The sequence below is a fragment of the Centruroides vittatus genome, unplaced genomic scaffold (assembly GCF_030686945.1).
Source record: "Centruroides vittatus isolate TY-2023 unplaced genomic scaffold, ASM3068694v2 contig_754, whole genome shotgun sequence".
Taxonomy (NCBI): domain Eukaryota; kingdom Metazoa; phylum Arthropoda; class Arachnida; order Scorpiones; family Buthidae; genus Centruroides; species Centruroides vittatus.
The window spans coordinates 936,001-956,349 of record NW_027122490.1 but is presented as its reverse complement, the minus strand read 5'-3'; the positions used below and the strand labels follow the sequence as shown (position 1 = coordinate 956,349).

General features: G+C 33.1%; 1 protein-coding gene across 1 annotated transcript; it reads right to left on the bottom strand.

Moving 5' to 3' along the window:
• Nucleotides 1-5,971: 5,971 nt before the first annotated feature.
• LOC136981371 (uncharacterized) lies at nt 5,972-12,006 on the bottom strand. Its single transcript, XM_067277688.1, has 4 exons — nt 11,612-12,006; nt 9,924-10,110; nt 9,707-9,852; nt 5,972-6,349 (listed from the first exon to the last, which is right to left on the bottom strand). Exons 1-4 carry the CDS (start codon nt 11,652-11,654, stop codon nt 6,018-6,020), a joined length of 708 nt encoding a protein of 235 aa, XP_067133789.1. The 5' UTR covers nt 11,655-12,006; the 3' UTR covers nt 5,972-6,017.
• Nucleotides 12,007-20,349: the final 8,343 nt, after the last annotated feature.

The following is a 20,349-nucleotide window of genomic DNA, read 5'->3' as shown; positions in this document are numbered from 1 at the left end:
GAGACTAAGTTTAATCAGATTAGCTTGTATCTGTCAAATGAATTATGTGTTAACAAATTAAAACCCTCCATAGGTCGCGTTAAAAAACGAAGATATCGGTGATTTCCCGAAGAAAAATACCCTAGGTCAACACAGTACATGGGGCCTCCTAATTCAAATTTGCCTAGGCTTCACGAAGCTATAATGCGCCACTGGTAACGTTCTAATTTTTCGCGTTATTAATCATTAAGTTTACACGATAAATCCGAGCTTCGATTCAAACGATTATTTTTAAATTACATCCATCTAAAGAATCTCCGAATAACATCATTAAGTCACACTAATTGGTCAAAACATGGAAGCCAGATCTCAACAGTCTTGTCTTTCAAGTTAGAATAGGGATGACGAAACTTTGGTCCGCGTTAGCATAATTATCTTTAAAAATCATTACTCGAAATTTAAAACTGATACGCATCAATATTTCTAAAAGAATGAATACGTTTTGATTAGAATAAATATATAAATATAAAGAAGCTGATTGAGAAAAGGATGACGACTTAATGAACTGAATATAAAACCTTAATGAAAAGTTGAAATTAAGATAAATTGAAATTTAACAGTAAAAATAAACTAAAGTGTATGACATGTCGCGTGTCAAATAATTTCGAACACTTTGGACACGTTTGTCGTTCTTGTCTTAAAGTATAATATGCTGAATATTCATATAGATTGTGGTTCCAGTGGAACAACTTTATATATGTAAAACAATCTTTACATCAATTAAATTGAAAATAAAGTACTGTATATTTAAATAATAAAGACTAGGAAATACGAAATAAAACAAATACTGTATTGGTAACGGCATGTTTCTGCTAACGTTTGATCTCACGTACACTACTCGCCATTGTGTTGGCTCAGAATTCCTATCGAATACATAATTTCGTGTGGTATACGCATTTTGTAATAAGTTCACTAGAAATAATTTGCTTCCGAAATTACCTGCTTTGAAACACAACCCTAATGTTCTGTATTAAGATTAATGCGTGATTTAGATTTGTACTAACAGAATTAAAATTACTAAACTATGTTGAAGATACGTAACTTTTATGAATTCAGAACTGTTTTTATCGTTATTAATTGTATCATTTTAGCTTTGTAAGCTTTGTTTCCAGAAAAAATTCACATTGATGCAATTATTACAGTATATTATTATAATCCTGGTTTTTCTTTGTCACCAAGGCTTGATATATATTCCGAACGGCAGAAACAGAAAACAAAATGTGATTGTAACTCAAAACTTTAATGACATTTTTAAAACAAAATTTCCAAAAAGCTGTCTACCTTTAAATCTAAATAAAATCTTAAAAATGAAACGTCACGCTTTCTCCTGTTTTCACATTATTGAGAGATAAGGTCAGTATTTCTGAATTCATTTAATTAATTTATTACTTTCATTCTGCAGATACACAGTCTCAGATTTTTACTTGTGGACTAATTGATGTATTTTCTGTGATGTAAATTAATTCAACATTCAATTTTCTGTCAGTCAGTTTTACTCTTTTTTTTTTTTTTATCACACGCAGAGCCGTAACTAGGATTTTGGACGCCTATGGCCAAGAATAAAAATGGCGCCTTTTTAATTTTTGTTATTAAAAAAAATGCTATTCTAAAAAAATTATCTAATGACATTCAATATATTTTTCAACTATATATACGGTAAATAATTTAAAATATATCTTTATAAATAACCTTTTTTTGACTATCATTGATTTCACTTTGTTACACAGGCAAATGACTCCAACGTACAGTACATACTGCTGCTTATCAACGTTGTTATGGAGTTAATAATATCACTTTTAATGTCAAAATTAAATAAATATTTAACCCTTTATTAGTATGTGTTGAATTGTTAGAATTGTTCATTTTAGTGTAATTTATTATTACACAAGAAATTAATTTGCAATTTAAATTTTTAATTGGAAAAACTACTTATGAATTACAAAGTAATTGAAAAAATAATATTAAACAAACTAATTGAAACAAAATGATAAATATAATACAAAGAACGTCAAGATTTTTAGATAAAGTGATGAGACTAAGTTTAATCAGATTAGCTTGTATCTGTCAAATGAATTATGTATTAACAAATGTAAATGGAGTATGGAGGGTAACAAAACAAAATGGAGGGTACATATGGAGGGTAACAAAACAAAAATAATAATTACTTAGTAATAAACATATGTTAATTATAAACTTTTATTATTTTATCAGATTGATGAACGTTCACAATATTAACTAATATCTTTTGAATAACAATCACAAAATTAAGTAGTACAAGATGAACTTTTCTCGCCTTCAGATTTGCAAATTTATCTATAACGTCCTCAAAATCAGTTTCTTTAAAAATATTTTCTACAGATAATAAATTTAAACTACTCAATCTGTCTTGGGACATTGTAGAACGTAAATAGTTCTTAATGATTTTTAATTTACTGAAACTTCTCTCACCTTAAGCAGCAGTCACGGACAGAGTAAGCATTATCCTTAATGCAATACTGATGTCGGGATAAGACTCACACAGCCGATTGCAGAGACAACGTTTAAATGCCGACGTCAGTTTAGAGATCGAGTAGACCGCGGTTCAGAAAAAATTTCATTGCAGAGGCGGCGTTTCTCGCTTGCCCCAGTTTAAACAGTGATTAGAAGCAAGTTATTTGACCTACTTCCTAGACTCCCTCGATAGCATGTTTAGACACCATTTTATTTGGGTAGAAGTCGCCATATTCATTTGTTGGTCGCAAAGTTTATGTCATAATGGATATTGTTCATTTAATAAATCTTGTAAACGAGACGAATCAAGAAAATTATTCATATTGACAATTCGAGACGAAGGAATTGTCAAGATGCATATCTTGACAATTACGAAGGGAGAAAGGAAAATATGAGATCAAAATAATCCTTTAGAAATCTGTTCCGAAGAAGAATTTCGAATTCGGTATAGATTTTCTAAATCTGAATTTGTTCGTATTTTAAATCGTATTGACGACGAAATTAAGCATCTAGGTCGAAGAAGATTGCCGTTAACTACTGAACAACAGTTGTTGATTATTACGATTTTATGCCACCGGAAGCTTCCAGAGGGTAGCCGGTGATCTTATCGGAGTTTACGTTCTGTATCATCTCCTATGCGATATTTTTTATTCCCAGAATAACCTTTCTCCTCAGCTGCAGGATAATTTTTTATAACTTCCGCGAGGACACTTTTTTTCTGCTTCGGAAAAATTCCGGCATGATTTGAACACGTTGTTTGTCGCCATTTTTCTGATGTCATAAACAAATGACCTGATTGGTTAAACGACACCTGAGAGAGGAAAGTAAGAGCCAAAAGACGTTTTGCCGAGATTCGTTTAGATGGCGTTCAGAAATAGACGACCGTCGTCTTTGCAACGCATTTTAAACCGCGGTTCATCCAACCAACGTCTAGATGCCGTTCGGCTGCTAGAGTTTACGTTAAACGTCGTTTAACGTAAACTCTGTCTCTGCAATTGGCTGACAGAGATCCCACTTAACCATTCCCTGTAATATTTGTAAATGATGTAAAGATATCAAATTTTTAAATATTATTTTTGCTTGACTTTAAAAGCATCCAATTGCACTATTTACAATGCAACAGTCGGCTGCAGCTTTTTAAAGTCTACTAATGGCATGGTAACCAAATTTTTTCCATTTAAAAAATTAAAAATCGATGATATCGAACGCATATTTTAAAATCGATCACCTAGTTGGGATATAATATTGTCAACAACTTCATAAAACAAATGTTTTAATTCATCCTGACTTGAAAGTATAGTTCCTTCTTCTGTTTCTCCAGGTAACAGTTTTCTTTTGCGTTTTCGCTTCATCTTGGGTATTGAATCAATTCCCAACTCTTCACATTTTTGTTTGCATTCCAACATGATAATATCATACCGATTATTTCTAAAATGTTGAAAAAAAGATACTAGTCCATTTAATAATTCAGAAGAGCGAAAAATGTCTTGTGATTTATTCTGTAACTAGTTATTTACAACATTTATTTTGGCTAAAATATTTTCCCACATAATTAACGTAAAAATAAAATTGTATGATCCTCACTTCCTCAGCGGTTTACTTACAACTAAATTAAACACCTGAACACTTGCTGAACTTACTGCAATTTAATATTCAAACGCTGTCAAACGCTATTTTTATAGGCCATCCTCAGGAAATTATAGTTCCTGAGGATGGCCTATAATGTAATAATTTTTAAAAATTTTCGAAAACTTTAAATTTCACGAGTATTCGAAAGCTTTGTGTTCTGTTGTGAAACTACAATATCCTGAGGATGGTATATAAAAATAGGCTGAAAGCGTTTGAATATTAAATTGCAGTAAGCTCAGCAAGAGTTCTGGTGTTTAATTTAGTTGTAAGTAAACCGCTGAGGAAGTGAGGATAGTTTCAATGGTGGCATTGGCCAACGAGTATAATTTATACAGAAAATTGTGTTGAAACTAGTTAGGACTAACTGCAAGTTGAAGTTCCTTAAGAAATGTGCGGAGAAAAAGGTAATTCCGATGTCCATACACAGGATTAGCGTACCAGCCAAACAGAATCCAAACACTAGTACTGTTAAATTTGCGCATGAAATCTCTGATGTGAAAGGATCACCAGTAAGTGCAAGTACCATCAAAAGAATACAATTCCCATAGGTTTCATGACAGTGTACCAAAAAAAAAAAAAAAGCCAACAATAAGTAAAAGATTCGTCAAATGCGTTTTGTTATCTGCAAAAAGATTCAAAGACGATCTTTAGAATATGGAGAAAATGTATTTAAATATAAATATAAATTTGATAATAAAATTCTCAAAAACATTCAAGTTTCGTGAACTACAAATTCTGTACTTCAGCCGAATCTAGTATTTACTGCAAAGTATAGTGGAGGTTTCCAAATGGTTTGGGGGTGTATGGCAGCTTCGAGTGTAGGAGAACGTGCTTTTATAGATTCTAAACGCTTTGGCTACTTAAAATACTGAAAGAAAATTTAAACAAAAGCGTAACGAAATTAGATCTGCGAAACTCCTGGGTATTTCATCAAGACAATTACCCGAAATATACAGCCGAAACTGTGAAGCAATGGCTCCTCTACCATACACCAAAACAATTACATCCACCATCAGTTACCAAATTTAATTCTGGATCTAACAGTTATGAGGAAAAATGAAAGATAAATTAGGAAATGAAACTTACAAGCAAATGCTGGCTTCAGAAAGTACTGAGAAAGGTGTGGAGTTTTATTACAGTTACCGATACAAAAAAACTAGTTTATTGTTTGCCAATAAGACTAAAAGCTGTCATAAAAGATCAGGATAGACCGACAAAATATTAATTGTTGGGAGTTTATGATGACAAAGTGTAATTTTCTGTTAATTTCAAGTGTACCAAGACTTTTGACTCGTCATTTTTTCCCGTTCAGAACATCAGAAAAATTTTTAAAATATTTAGTATATAGATCTGTAAAATATTTGAACATGAGATGATTTTTAAGTATAAATAATAGCTTCTGTAAGATAATTATTTCATTTCTCAGAAATAAATTTATGTGCCATGACTTAATCATTCAAAATTAAAGGTGTATATCTACTTTTGACTTTGACGTATAATGGTTTAGTTAGTAGAGAGGTTGAGGCCGAAGTTTTAAACGCGAAAACGTGTACGTCGGACGTTCAGCGCCGCTTTCCTCTAAGCCTAGAAGTTTGACAATGGCGTTTGGAAGGTCAGTGTAATCATGCTCGACATTCCAAACGCCATTGTCAAACTTCTAGGCTTAGAGGAAAGCGGCGCTGAACGTCCGACATACACGTTTTCGCGTTTAAAACCTCGGCCTCAACTTCGCTAGTATTATGATTAAAAGAATGTATAACAAAATAACATAGTAATGAACATAATTGCAAATATTAATAATGTTAAAATACAATTATTTTATATAAAATATATTTAATAGGCTACTTTACATTAAGATATCAATGATGTGATAGAAAATTATGAGATGCTATAAACGAACTTATTATCAATAATATTGTAGATGACTTAATTTTACAGCTAGCAGAGCACCAAGCTTGTAACCAGGTGGATATTGTTAAATTATATACATAGGACGCTTGAATTCCACATTTTCTATGACTTTCGAGCCATGCGACCACACACTTTTTCTGACGGTCTAAAGGTTCACAGATTTCGTCATCAATCTGAAGTCTCAGCATTTGTTTCCAAATTGTATCCCAGTGAAAACTCTCTTCCTCACAATTCTTTACGTACTCGATATTCCGAATGCACATTGCATAAGTTAATACAGCTAAAAAAGAATAAAAGTTTGAATTTATCAAATTATTCTCCTCAACATTCCATGTAATAAACATTAACTTAACTTTATGATTAAATCAATATAGAATTCAAACAACAATTGAATAAAGAAGTTTCAAATTGCCCATAAAACAAAATAATTTATTGAATTTCCGTTATTGTACGAATTCGACTTCGGTATTTCACTACAGTTCGGTTCACCATAACTTTGGACTATTGCCAAAGCTAGGAAGCCTTTTAACACATTTATTATTATAATATATAATAATAATTTTGTAAGAGTAATTAAGGGTAATTAATTTAACATGTTACGACTATCGTCAGACTATATTTTGTCGTGAATTATTAGTGTTCAGTGATTCATAACTTTCACAATGGTCCAAAGTTAAGGCGAACTTTACACGAAAGTCCCTCCCACAGTTTTATCTAGAATACAAGATCTGGGAGAGAATTTGGTTTAAATAGGGGTGATGGAGAATACGGTGGTCTTCCACAAGAGTGAACTACATTAGTCTTGTATAAAAGTTTCTGCTGAGTGCTGCTTATACACTAAATTTATGATTTTATGAATGTATCCTTGGACTGCTTTGGAGGATAAAACGCTCTTCCTAAAGTGCCTTAGATAAAACGATATTTCCAGTGGTGATATTCGAAATAGTTAACAAAGGGTTCGCTAGCAGAAAATTTTTCCCTGACAATCACCGACAAACGAAATGGAAATGGCTAGAAATAATTACAATACCTTTTCTTGCGATATATCTAATAATCAGTGGCGTATTTAGAACGTAACCAGCCCTGGGTGAAGACCAGGTAACAATAGTATATTAGTGCTGTCGACCTTTTTTTTTTGCTGTCCATATCCCGACACGTGTTCCACAGCCATTTTGTATTATCTTGCGCGTGTGAGATTGTGGGATCTCTCTTATGACTGGATCTAGTTTCAAGAACTCTCTTGAATCGATCGCGATTAAACCTCGTTTCGGTCGAGATTGAAACGGTCGAGAGAGATCGCACCAAGACATAGTCCCCGACCTTGCTCACAATCTACATTGAAATGCTCGGTGCGAACGGGGTATAAGGCTCTAGTTTAGTAGTATTACAGAGTAATACGTATATTTTAATATATTTAAAAAAAATAAAACTACTGAGAAATGTTCCGTGTGTTTAACAAGGTTCGGAAAACTGAAAATTTTAGCAACGGGTTCGGGCAAACCTGTGCGAACCCGCCGAATATCACCACTGGATATTTTCCAATATCTGGGTGCACTTCAGTCAGCTACAGCAGACACGAAAACCGTCAAAATCATCAAAGATTTTAAATGAAAAGTATCACTTGCAAAAATATTTAATTGTTTGGAATCCATAATTAATTTTAAATTACAAGCGGCCAAACTGAACAACTTTAAATATTATTATTAAGCTTAGCTAAATTAAATGTCATCAAGTTGTAAAACATGACTTAAGAACGAAATGCAATAGAAAATTACACTGGCTTTGAGGAGGCAAAGTGCATTTCCTGTTTATTTTTTTTTCAGTCGCTGTTTGTGGTATTTCCGTTTTGATTCTTGGTTGCGATAATTGTAAGACGTGATTAATTAAAAGCACCTGATTTCTTTAGATCGGTTTTAATCGATGTTTCGGATCGATTAACCATAATTTTAGTCGTAAAATTAATGTCAAAGCTTCAAAAATTCAATTTGGTCATTTTACTAATGCAATAATTAAAAGTGCATATAACACATTACCTATAATAAAAACGTATCTGTGCATTAAATAAATATAAAGATTCTCTTAAAGGAACCGCTGTATTCGCACAAACTATAGGAGTTAATCAATGTATTTTCTACTAGATAAAAATTTCATTACAACTGTAATGTCTGCAATTTTAGTATATAAATTAAACTCGAATAGATCATTTAATAATAGTTTTGAAATATCTCAATAGAATAAATACATTAAAGATATTTTATTAATTCTCAGATTTTACATTAGAAAATTCTAGTTATCATTATTTGAAGAAGGATTTTTATATACTTTAAAGGTTTGCAGATATTAAATTCTGGAGTAAATTGGAAAGAATTTGAGACTTGTCAACTGTAAATAGCTTTTCGTTAACAGTTAATTACAATTTGTATGGCAAATTTCGGGTTTCATCGATCCAACGTTCGTGTCACTTCACGGAGCACTCTTTTGTTTTTTAAATTCTTATCGCCATGTGGATAGTCAGAGGATTTTTTTCGAGTTCAGGTGAGCTCATTTGGGCTCACAATGGGGGCGGGTAGTGAGGGACTGGTGCGAATATACTTATGAGGAAATGAAGTTTCACAATGGTTCAAAGTTAAAGTGAATTTATAAAGAATTAAATTAAGTAAAAATAAAAAATACTTGGATAATGGATTTTATCGAGAAATATCATCGACGTTTTCGTTAAACTAATTGAAAAAAACTAGGATCGAAGACGTTAGTAACGAAAGTGGCGTAAGATTTTCAGCTTAAAATAAAAATAATAATAATAATAATAATTTTAAAATCGAACAAGCGACGACGGTAAAGTATGAAATTTCATTTTCGTTTATTTTTTAAACGGTTAATAAATAACGGAGCCCATTTCTCCATTTTCCGCATACAAATGTTAGTCTTTATTCACAGAGTTTCGATTTCACAAGGAACCAATCAACCGAGTAAATGAAGGGTTGGGTGGATATTACTGCATATTTTCTTCCTCATTAATTTCTACAAAAAGTCCTTCATAACCCTTCACAAATAATTGTGTTAGGAGACACGACTTTGTAAAACTTTTAATTCGAAAAATTTGCTTTTTGCTATTTATTGTTTCAAACCGTTATTTATATCTTTATTAAATTTTCGATTGTTTTTGCCATTGCAATAAAATCAATACGAAATTGAAATTATTGGCAACATATAATATTGGTTGTAGTCTAATACGACTACAACCACCAATTGTTGGTATCCAGTTTGCTGATATTTGCATACGTTAATCGAGAGGAATTTTTTTCTTTTTCTTTTTTCTTTTTGCTGTAAAAATACCTATTTGGGCTTCGGCATATAATGGAAATCCAATTTATATCTTATCCAAATCTTATATCCAATTTAACGATCGGATATAAGATTGAGTCCATTTCATACAATCATTTGGCATTTGTTTTCATGGAACGAATTAAATTTGTAACCAGTGGCGTCATTGTACAGTAGACCCCTATAACACTGGTTCATATAACACGGATTCGTATAACACGGAACGTGTCTACCGTGTTATAGGGGTATACTGTATTAAAAAATTGCAGATTGCTATTTTATATACCATATAAACATATATAAATGAATTTACCTTTCAGTCCATCTTTAGAATTTGCACAAAGAAGATTATAAAGAGCCAAGAGACTCCTCATCATTCTGTCGAATCTGTAAATGTGCCAATATGTGTCACATTCTTCGGCAACCTCGGACAAACAGTTTTGCAAGGAATCAATTTTTCTAAAATAATACAAAATCATTCAAACTTTTTTCTTCATTAGTTGAATAACATAACGAATTATATAACTTACTGGCATATGGAACTTAAATCTGGGCCTTCCATCAAAACTTGACCACCTCTGGATTCCTTAGAACTCTGGATCTGCGCTTTTAATATGGCTTCGACCGAAGGATAATCTCTCTCTAAATAAATATTAAGGCATACGTGCAGTCTCTGGGAATCGGATGTGCAACATTTCGAAAACTTTAATAAAATTCCTGCAGAAAAAAAAAAAAAAAAAAAAAATACATTAACATCATCTCTATGGAAAATTCGTAATTACCAGGGGATCGTATGGTCAGATTGTTACAAGATATTGTATTTGTTTACATAAGTTGAAGTTTTTTCCTCAGAATTTAAATACATTTTTGAAGTGGTTTCAAAACACGCACTTTAAACGCGACTTAAAATAATCTCTTCAAAAAACATAAATAAAACTGCGACTGATAAAAATCTTTAAATGGACACGATAGAAAATAGCAGCCAGGCAAGCGCTACACGAGTAATCCGATTCTTCCTTTAAAAACTTCTTTACGTAATTTAAGAGTCATTCATTTTTAATTACGAGATTTACAAGGCAGTGGTGTGTTTCTAATTCTAAGAAGATCGATTAAACTTCTAAGTTTTGAGAAGTTGACTACTCGATTAACCGTAACATCAATCACCAAAGACAAGTTTTCTTTCTTGTACTCACATAAATTAATTCTCCAAAGACGTAAAAATTTCTATTATTATTTTAGTATATTTATAAAATAAAACACAAATAAATATTTCTTAAAATATACCTAATTATTATTTTACTATTATTTATCACAACATTTTTATCAAATGACTACAATTCGTTATAAAAAAAAATTGCTGTTGAAAAGGTTAAGATGGCAAAACCTCTTAAGTAAAAAAAGTTTAAAAAATATTTTAGTAGCGTGTGTTATCCATATGAGTTACATTCCGATTTAATTTTTTCGCTGGTGACGATTTATTTTTTGTTTTAAAAATGTTTCAAATAAAAAAAAAAACATGATAACGTTTTTGTATTTCTTTTTATCTTATGACGAGTTTTGTTTTTAAAATATAATTCCATCATTTTAATTCACGAATCAGTTTTTCATTTATGTATGCAGGTTGATCGAATGCCGAATGATAAAACAGATGTGAATCTATTGATAATGAATTAGGGGGAAATAGACCAACCTTTTTTCCATAGCAGTGGGTGAGGTTATCTTTCTACACAGTCAAAACATTGTAAAATGTTTTTTCTCGTTAAGTAAGATTACATGAGATCTCTAGTAAGAATAATTTATAAAATAAACATTAAAATAAATACATTTTCAACGGTTCGCGTTATCACGAAAATATAAATGATTATTATGAATAACTAAAACGACTTTTTTTAGAATTTACAGAAGTTTGTTTTAATTCAGAGTGAAATTTTTAATTATTCTATGTTACTAAATATAGAATTTTCGATAATACTTCCTATATTCTAGTTTATGTTCTCTCCTAATTTTGCAGGAGGGTTTAACGCGGATTAAAAAGTCGACGATGCAAAAAAACTAACAAAATGATCACAGGTTTAGCAAGAATCGTTGCCAAGTTTCGATAACGAGTCGAAAATAAATCACGAGTTTAGTTTCGTTACCGAATAAAAATATACATAACCTTGCCAGCATCCGCTTTCGGTATTAACATGGAGTTTATAAAAAGTGAAAAGTAACTTACCGTTTAGAAGAATAAAAATATAAAAACAATTAAGATGGGCCATGATTATAGGGAATGTGAAGATCCATCAATAAATATCGAACTAGCAGAATGTTTTGTGTTCCCCGGAAAATTCATATTAGAAATATGACGCCCCTTCCGTTCGAATCCTTTCTTCCTGTGGATGGAGTTTCCTTCTACCCGGCATGTTGAATGACTAAAGACCTTATCCATTCACACCCACACGCTAATTGCTGACATTCGTTGAGGTTTTTTTTTCTTCTTTTTTCTAAATGTTACGAATTTAAACAAGATACTCGGAGCGAAAGTTACATGACTAACGGCCAGTCTGAGATATTGTGTACGATTGTTTATAATATATTAAATAACGAAATATATTTAGAAAATAAATGTTGACTCGTGACGCACTTCCATCGATCGTCGTAGAATGTGATTTGACAGAAAGCAGAAACCGTATGTTGTAGTTATCTCTCTAAATTCTCGGATGGGCCTCGTTAATCTTCCGAAAGGGATCCGCTGTTCGTGGTGATAAATCTATGTTGACGGACAGTTATGGAAAATGAATCCGATATAGAGTAAACATAACTCAATTTTACGAGTTAATTCGAGAATTATCGCGATAAAATAAAGTGGGAATAACAACTACGTTGTGGGCCTATAATGGGCATGGAGAAAACCGCGTGATTCGATAATTAATTACTAGTATACTAATTCTAATTTTCAATTTACATTTTATGGATAGTTTGTATCTCATCAAATCGTATAGATTCTATAATTCTTTTTAAAAATTAAATAATACTAGACCTAAAAGTCTGTTTCTGTTTGTTATAATTGTATACAAAAAGAAATTTCCTAACTAATTTAAATGCTAAAATTGATTATTGTGCAGCATATACAGGTGTATCATCGTTTTCTGGTAATTTCGAATAATAGCACATGCCACGAGACAGTGCACATTTATTGTAGAATGTTCTTGATTATAGGCTATTCATCGAAGAAGTTTATGTAGACGACGTTCTTTTTAAGAATGGAAGGCTTAAATGAATTCGATTGAAGAAATGTAATTGGCACATTTTATATTAGAAATCGCTAAAATGGAAAATCTCAAGTCTGACGCAAACAAGGCTACTTCGATGTGTAGACAGAAACCAGTCACATGACTGTTTGCTTTCGATGCTGCCGAGGATTACCACGGATTGATGATCGACTGCGTATGGGCGTCGCGAATCATAGAACGAAAATATCAAACAAGAACATGCTCTTCGTCGATCGGGCTTGCCTACATCTCGTCAAAAGGACTGACCATGTTTGATTGCAGGCAAATTTGATTCGACTCGTTTGCACGGGCTTGATACAGTTAAACATTTCTCTGCAATGGAAATTCCGTGGCGTATAGCATCATTTCAAAGTTAGAGCAAGAGGAGTCTGCAGAAAGTAGAACAGGAAATGGTCGAAAGAGGGGGGAAATGACAAAGGAAGAGGAATCAAACCAATTGGAGGAAGATGCTTTGGGAAAAGTTGGACAAACATTTAGAAAGTTGGAAATCAAGTTCAAAAATTTTACATGGTCACATTCGCCGGATTCTAAAGGAATGTCGGATTATTCTCAAGTGAAAATCTACTCAAAAATACATTACAAAGCAACTTGTTACTCAAAATTTTCTTCTGTGGAAATTGTGTGATGAAGTCTTAAAGGCATCAAACAATCTTTATGGTTATTGACAAGACCTATTTCACTTTTGATTGAAGTGAATGTCCTGGTAACAATCATTTCACCAAAAGAATGTATATGGGTCTTGAAGTCAAATTCAAATGATACTCCAAATTTTACCAAAATTTCTGGTTTGGCTTATAATTAGTCCAAATGGACGTTCACAGGTTTTCGTTGCCCCATCATGGCTCTCCATCACCAGAGTGTATGGCAACAAATACATTCAGAAGAGGCTAGCACTTTTCTTAAGAAATACTACTGTGACTAACATATGTCTTCTAGCCAGACGGTTATAACCCACTTTGCTCATGACATAGTTACCAAGTTGAACCATTATAAAATTTCATACCTCTCGTGTGAAGTTAATGTTCCAAACATTTTACAATTGAGACTGATTGAGAGATTTTGGTCCAACTGAAGTAGAGTCTATGAAAATGACGAGAAGCTGGTCTATCCACTTTTTCAACCAGTTTCATTTCGACAAGCAGTCACTGTGTAACCTCGTTTTTTTTCTTTTTTTTTTACATATTTGTAACCGCAAAATAGTACAGATGTCGGCGAAAAGAAAAAGTATGGCATGAGCTGGTTTGATAATCAGATGCAAAATAATATGCCGATAAGTCTTTTAATAATTCAAGCTAAGGCACGCAGTATCTTTGAGACTTTGAAGGAGAAAAATCGACACAATCATTTACAGCAAGCCATGGACGTTTCAACGGTTTAGGCGGAGATTCAACCTACATAATTGGAGAATCAGTGGTGAAGCGACAAGCGCAGATGTAGAAGCAGCAGAAAAATTTATTGACGAATTGAATGGAATAATTAAAAAAAAAAGCAACTACTACCCGGAACAGATATTCAATGTGGATGAAACCAGACTTTGGTGGGGGGGAAATGCCTGAAAGGTCCTATATGCACGAAGAAGCTAAGGCAATGCCCGGTTTCAAGGCTTTTAAAGACAGGATCACGTTGTTGTATACCCTCAGTCCAGCATTATTGTTTGAAAATGGGAATTCCTTTTAAAATTATTTTCCTGCTTGATAATGCTCCAGGCCACCTCTAGCATCTTGATGATCTACACCCTGACGTAGCGGTAGTGTATCTTCCTGAAAACACAACTGCTGTCCTACAGACATTGGATCAGGGCGCTATAGCTACGTTGAAAGCGTTTTATTTGCACACGACTTTTTCTCAAGCTGTAGCAGCAACAGAAAATGATGTAGTAACCCTTCGTGATTTTTGGAAATCAAACAGTATTTCGATTGCATTAAAAACATTAAATCGGCTTGGGACAAAATGGTAGATAAGTGTATGCAAGGTATGTGGAAAAAATGCATAAAAAGTTTCGCGAACAATATCGAATTATTTGACAATCTTGAACAAACTGATGTAATTCAAACAATTGCGGACCTTGCCAATGCGCTTAATTTAGATGTTGAAGTGGAAGACATTGCTGAATTAGTGGATTATGCCGATGGAGAACTAACAAATGAGGATTTAATAGAGTTAAGAGCGATGCAGCATTTGGAAGAGGAAGAAGAGAAAATAACTGAAGAAGTGAAAAAGAAATTCACGGTGCTTACGTTAGCTGATGTGCTCTCCAAAATTAATGCAACTATGTTGGAACTTGAAGCTATGGATCCAAATACTGAACGTTTTAATAAAGTTGAACGTGGGATGAGTGAACTTTTAAAGTGCTATAGAGAAATTTATCAAGAAAAAAGAAGATTACAAAGCAAACCACACGAGTTTCTTCTGGACTGTTACATCCAGGACCTCCGCCCTCGAAGGTACAGTACAACTTCTATTTCATCGTTGTTATCTCCTTTACCCGGATCCTCTACAGCTCGAGATAACCAAACAAACGATAATATGCACATATGCGTGTCTTTTTATGAATAAATTTGAAGTTTGTTGCATAGTTTGTATAATTTTACAACGATCCTAAATTCCCGGCGCAAGCTCCTCGCTTAGCGACCAATTCACTTAACGACGTAGTCGTCGGAACGGAACTCGATCGTAAAGTGAGGAGTACCTGTATCTCAAATTAGTAGTGACAGAGTCAATGGATTATCTAGTCTCTGAATGCCTCTATTGTTTTCACTCTTAAAAGTAGAGGTAATAAACAAGTTTGTCGATAGGTGTGCTGCAATCGTTTGGATTCCTGGTGGTTTGTTTACGTCGTGTGTAGAAAAGCATTGTATCGGTGTAAAATAAATGTTAATATATCAGTAATTGCATAAGCAAAGTTTATGTAAAATTAATTTTTACATAAACTTTTGTTTTATATAGTAAATGTTATAATTTAAAAAGCAACGGACAAATCCAGTTTATCTAAATAATTTTGAATCTAACGAAATTTTCAATACTTCATATGTCAGTCAAGTAAATACGCATTAAAAACACACTTAAATTACTTTTAAAGGTTTTAAATTATTAAGTTCGTATTGATTTCGAGTCATTTATTAAATAAAAATGTTCAGACGTTTAAAAATAAAATTTTGTCATCTTTTATCATGGTCATCGTCATTGTCTAGTTGTTACAGATTACACTCAAGCTAAATAAAGTTTATTATTATACTGTAAATTATTAACATCTGTAAAAATTTTGAAACATTTTAAGCATTGTTATATATACATAACATTTCATTGGATAATAAAAATATATATTCTGTTTATGGTGAGATTGAACATTTTGGTTGCATCAAACAAATAAGATGTGATGAAGATGGATTAGATCATTTTTCATCTTTAATTTGATAATTTTTAAAGCTGAAGTGAAAGATTGCATTAAAACAGTTTTAGGTTTTATATGGCTTACGTGTGTTTTACATAAACTTCATTATAAAAGTTTTAATACAATATGTATTATGAGCAACATCTTTAAAATTATTTACGTTTTTTAATATAAATTTTTTATTTCACAGAAACCTTTGTAAAATATTAAATATTTAAAACTTTTTTACATTTATGAATTTATACATATTTTGTTGACATTTTAGAGAACTAATAAAAAATAAAACAATAGGCAAAAAATTAATTAAAATTGACAAAGTGGTCAAAGCCATAATTTACTACACCTTTCTTACTACACCTATGCCAAACTTCAATTTTTTTTAATAATTTTTTGATTTTCTTTTTCTGATAAACTGTTCATTTATTTTACGTGTAAAAAATGTATACGTTAATGTGAGTTTGTATATGTCGTCGTTACATTTGTTTGCATCCTTACAAAAGTACGTTCCACAGCACTTTTGACATAAGCGATATCCATTGTTGTTTAATCACGTTCGTTAATAAAGTTATATAAAGCTGTTGATACTCCTTTTTTAAAAATTTACAGAATTTCATAGAAAAGTCTTGATCGGGAAGTTGTATAATTAGTTTTTTTTTACGCTATTTTACACCGGGAGTTCCAGATTTAGGCACTTTTCCGGAAGGAATCAGCGCGAAGTACGATTGAATTTGAAAATACGAAAACCAATCGAGATGACAAGTCCGTAACTTCTTTCGAATTGCCTTTGTGCCGTAATTTCTTACTTTGTCTGGAGTGTCTGGTGGTACACGAATATCCTTCCTCTATAGCAGTCCATTTATCTTCTACTCCGTTTTGTTCGAGTTGATCCTTAAGTCCCATCCTATCTCGGGCGTTAAACGCGCCATCGAGAGGAATTTCGTGGCATTCAAGCACGCATTTACAATGATCGCAGATAGCTCTAACAAGAAAACAGTTAAATTATCGTGGCATATTTAATCGTTATTCACTAATATATTTCGAATGTCTACCTCCAAGCGTGAGGTTTATAACCTGGGCATTGACTCTTGCACTTTAGACACGTTGTCCTCCGTCTATTTCTACGGTTAGTGGGTCCTTCTTGACGAAAAAATACAAGAAAAAAAGACTTAAAAACCTACAAAATAATTTTCGATCGTCAAAAGAAACGATTCGGTTAATGTTACCTATGGTATCGAACATGGCGGTTCGTCTCTGAAACAGTGGGGACGCACGTTCTAACCTAACCTAACCTATTCTAATAAATTACCATAACTATTGCCAATCGAATTATTAGAATAGGGGTAATTTATTAGAATAGGTTAGGTTAGAACGTACAGTACGTCCCCACTGTTTCAGAGACGAGCCGCTATGTTCGCTACCACAGGTAACATTAACTAATAATTCTTTTCTAATAAAAATAAAAACGTTTAATAACCAGTAACAGAACTTTAACGACAAATTCCGAGTGTTTTCGGACTTCACCAAGGTCTGCCTCAGGTTTTTTTTTAACGAAACAGAATTTAAAACTGGAATGTAAGAACGATAATGTTCGAAACTTCAATTTTTGAAATTTCGAATATCTCACAACGTATGCCAAATTCATACGGTAGACTAAAAATCGTAAAAGTGCGACCATGTCACACATATACATTTTTAAGATGTACATAGTGTATGAGATGAAATTAATATAGGTTAACTTTGCCCGAATTTTTCATAAAGGAACTTCCACGCATGCCACACCGTATTGCAGTCCTTACATATACGCTTGCCGGTCCGGCTGGCTTTATATATTTCCAAAGCCTTCAGGCTACGAATATGGCCCGTTTGAAAGGCCTGACTAATTAACTTGGTGCTCTGGAGGTTCCGCATGCACTTACGAATCGGTGGCATACGTTGGTATGCCTGTTGTTCGTAAGGTCGTATTGATGTTCACCTACCCTTTTTTCGTATTGATAGTTTAGTTGAGCCAATATACAATAAGTTCCTTCGGAATTTATCATCCGTTACCGGTACACAATGCACTCTTGGGGCTCTGCTTTGATCCATCTTATCCTTTGCGTTGCGTAGCGATATATATTTGTACTGGATCTTCTGTAAGCGATTTCGATACCACTATGGCCTGCAATATCTTTGTATAAGGAGTTCAAATGTTGATTGAACTGTACTACGGTGCGCTGGAGCCTGGGATACGTTGTTGGCTTCTGTTAATAGTAGTCTGGGTGTTGAGAACGTTGAGCGAGCTAAACTACGTACCAGGCCTCTCCTGTAGTCATGTTCTACTGCTATATGTTCTGTTACTGGTTATTAAAGGTTTTGTTTTTATTTTTACTTCTTGATTACTCCAGTAATTTGAGAAGGAGATAGTTTTTTGCCCATAGAATAACGCGCCACTAGCCTGCACGATCGTCAACAAAGTCGTAAAACTATCGATCAATATAATTTGTTTAGAATTGCTAAAAAAAACTCGATAACTTGCCGAAATTCTTTCGTCTCTTTCTGCATGATCTTTTATTGAATGTTAAAACAATACTAACGTTTTTTCTTTTCTTACAAAACAATATACGTTAATTATTGTTGCAGCCGATGAAATTATCGTGACATAACGTATAATTAACGTATATTATATATATATAATATAGGTTAATTACGTATAATTATATATATATATCTTACTTTTTCCGCGTGCATTAAGATATTTTCCGGCCAATTGTGAATCCGGTCAGCCCCACAATTAAACTTTATTTAAAGATCCTCTTAATGCCCATAAGAAACGGAAAACTTTAATGCGTATTTTACACAAACTGAAAAAAAAACATTAACTTGAGATTTTGACATTTTAAATGAAAGATAAAAATTTATTTTCAAAGAAATTTGCTGTTTACCGAAAACAAGAGATGAGGAACAGGTGGCTTCGTCATGTGATACTTTTGCTCGACTATGCCCCCTCCACCTGAGTAGGCCACCTAAATCACCTTTTTTTTTTTGTAACACTTTAAATTTATCCTATCTTAACACATGATTTAACATTTCTATACATTTCCATAATTTAATGTATATAATTTTCATCAACTCCTTTCTTCCTGATTCAGACTTCTCGGGAATCCCGAAGGCATTCCATATTAATAATGTATATACATGCTTAACTATAAATCTTTTGACTATTTTTTCTTACTCTTAACGAAAACTCCCAAAAATATTTAAAAAATGAACACAAATTGTAAGCAAAAAACAAACAGTCTAATCAATTTAAAGTCTAAAATAGTGAAAGAGACAGTTAATAGAAATATACATATTAACGACATTTACGAATACATAATGTTCAAAACTGAATTAAAATAGTATTTATAAGCAGTCCTTTAAAAAAGACAAAAGCATCATCTCAGTTAAAAACGGGAAAATTTCATATATTAAAAGAATTTTGAATGTTTACAGCCAACTTTCCCTATGCTCCAGTCAAACTTATGTGAGAGTTCGAATTCACCGGCGAAATAAAAATTTAAATTAGTCATTTTTTTGACATCAATAACCAAATTCCAAACCATAAACTGACCCGTCTTAGGGGATTGACCGTACCTATCCCCTACCCCTCGAAACTCGAAACTGAGTCACACTTGGAACTAAAGACAAAATTCGCTTATTGGCGAGAAAATTAACGAGGGGACGAAATAAAAAGGAGGGGAGCAAGAACCAAGGGTCGTCGTCGTTCGTAGCTCCCGCCTCTAGCCGGACTCGAAGCCTCTCCGCCGAATTTCTACGCCACTACGGATTTTCTATTGACTCTGTCATCCGACTCCGATACTTATTGAGGTATGACGACCACTTGTTTGTAAACTCTCTCTCGGGTTCGAACTTTCCTATGTTAGTATATAATATCTCTGTCAATATTATTCGGTGTAACTGTTCGTTATCGTTTCGTAATAAATTCTGTTTGTTCTTGAAACTGGTGTCATTTATTCGAATCTCGCCTCTGTCTTATCAACGATCCCGCTCTTTCCTCCTCCACTCGACCTGAAAATTAATTAGTTCCAGACTGGACAAGCCATCCTTGATAGTGGGCAGGTCTTAACCGACCGGTGAACCGAGATAAAGGAGGTCCGACTCCGTCCGACCTCCCGGTGGTCCCCACACTTACGTCTTTAAGCGATTGAAGCGCTCGAAGTGTTAGAAATATTTATTACGCCAGTATCGTAGCATTGGAGCTATTGGCAACGCAAGGACCAGTATGTCTATCGGCTCTGCTTGCAATCGGTG

What these genes read in the sequence shown, in the direction of transcription:
- LOC136981371 (XM_067277688.1), bottom strand. Translation starts at nt 11,654, where the DNA reads ATGGCCCATCTTAATTGTTTTTATATTTTTATTCTTCTAAACG. An exon ending in GATTTAAGTTCCATATGCCA is followed by an intron (nt 9,853 to 9,923) that starts GTAAGTTATATA and finishes GTATTATTTTAG; the next exon opens with AAAAATTGATTCCTTGCAAA. An exon ending in TTCTAAAGATGGACTGAAAG is followed by an intron (nt 6,350 to 9,706) that starts GTAAATTCATTT and finishes ATTCTTTTTTAG; the next exon opens with CTGTATTAACTTATGCAATG.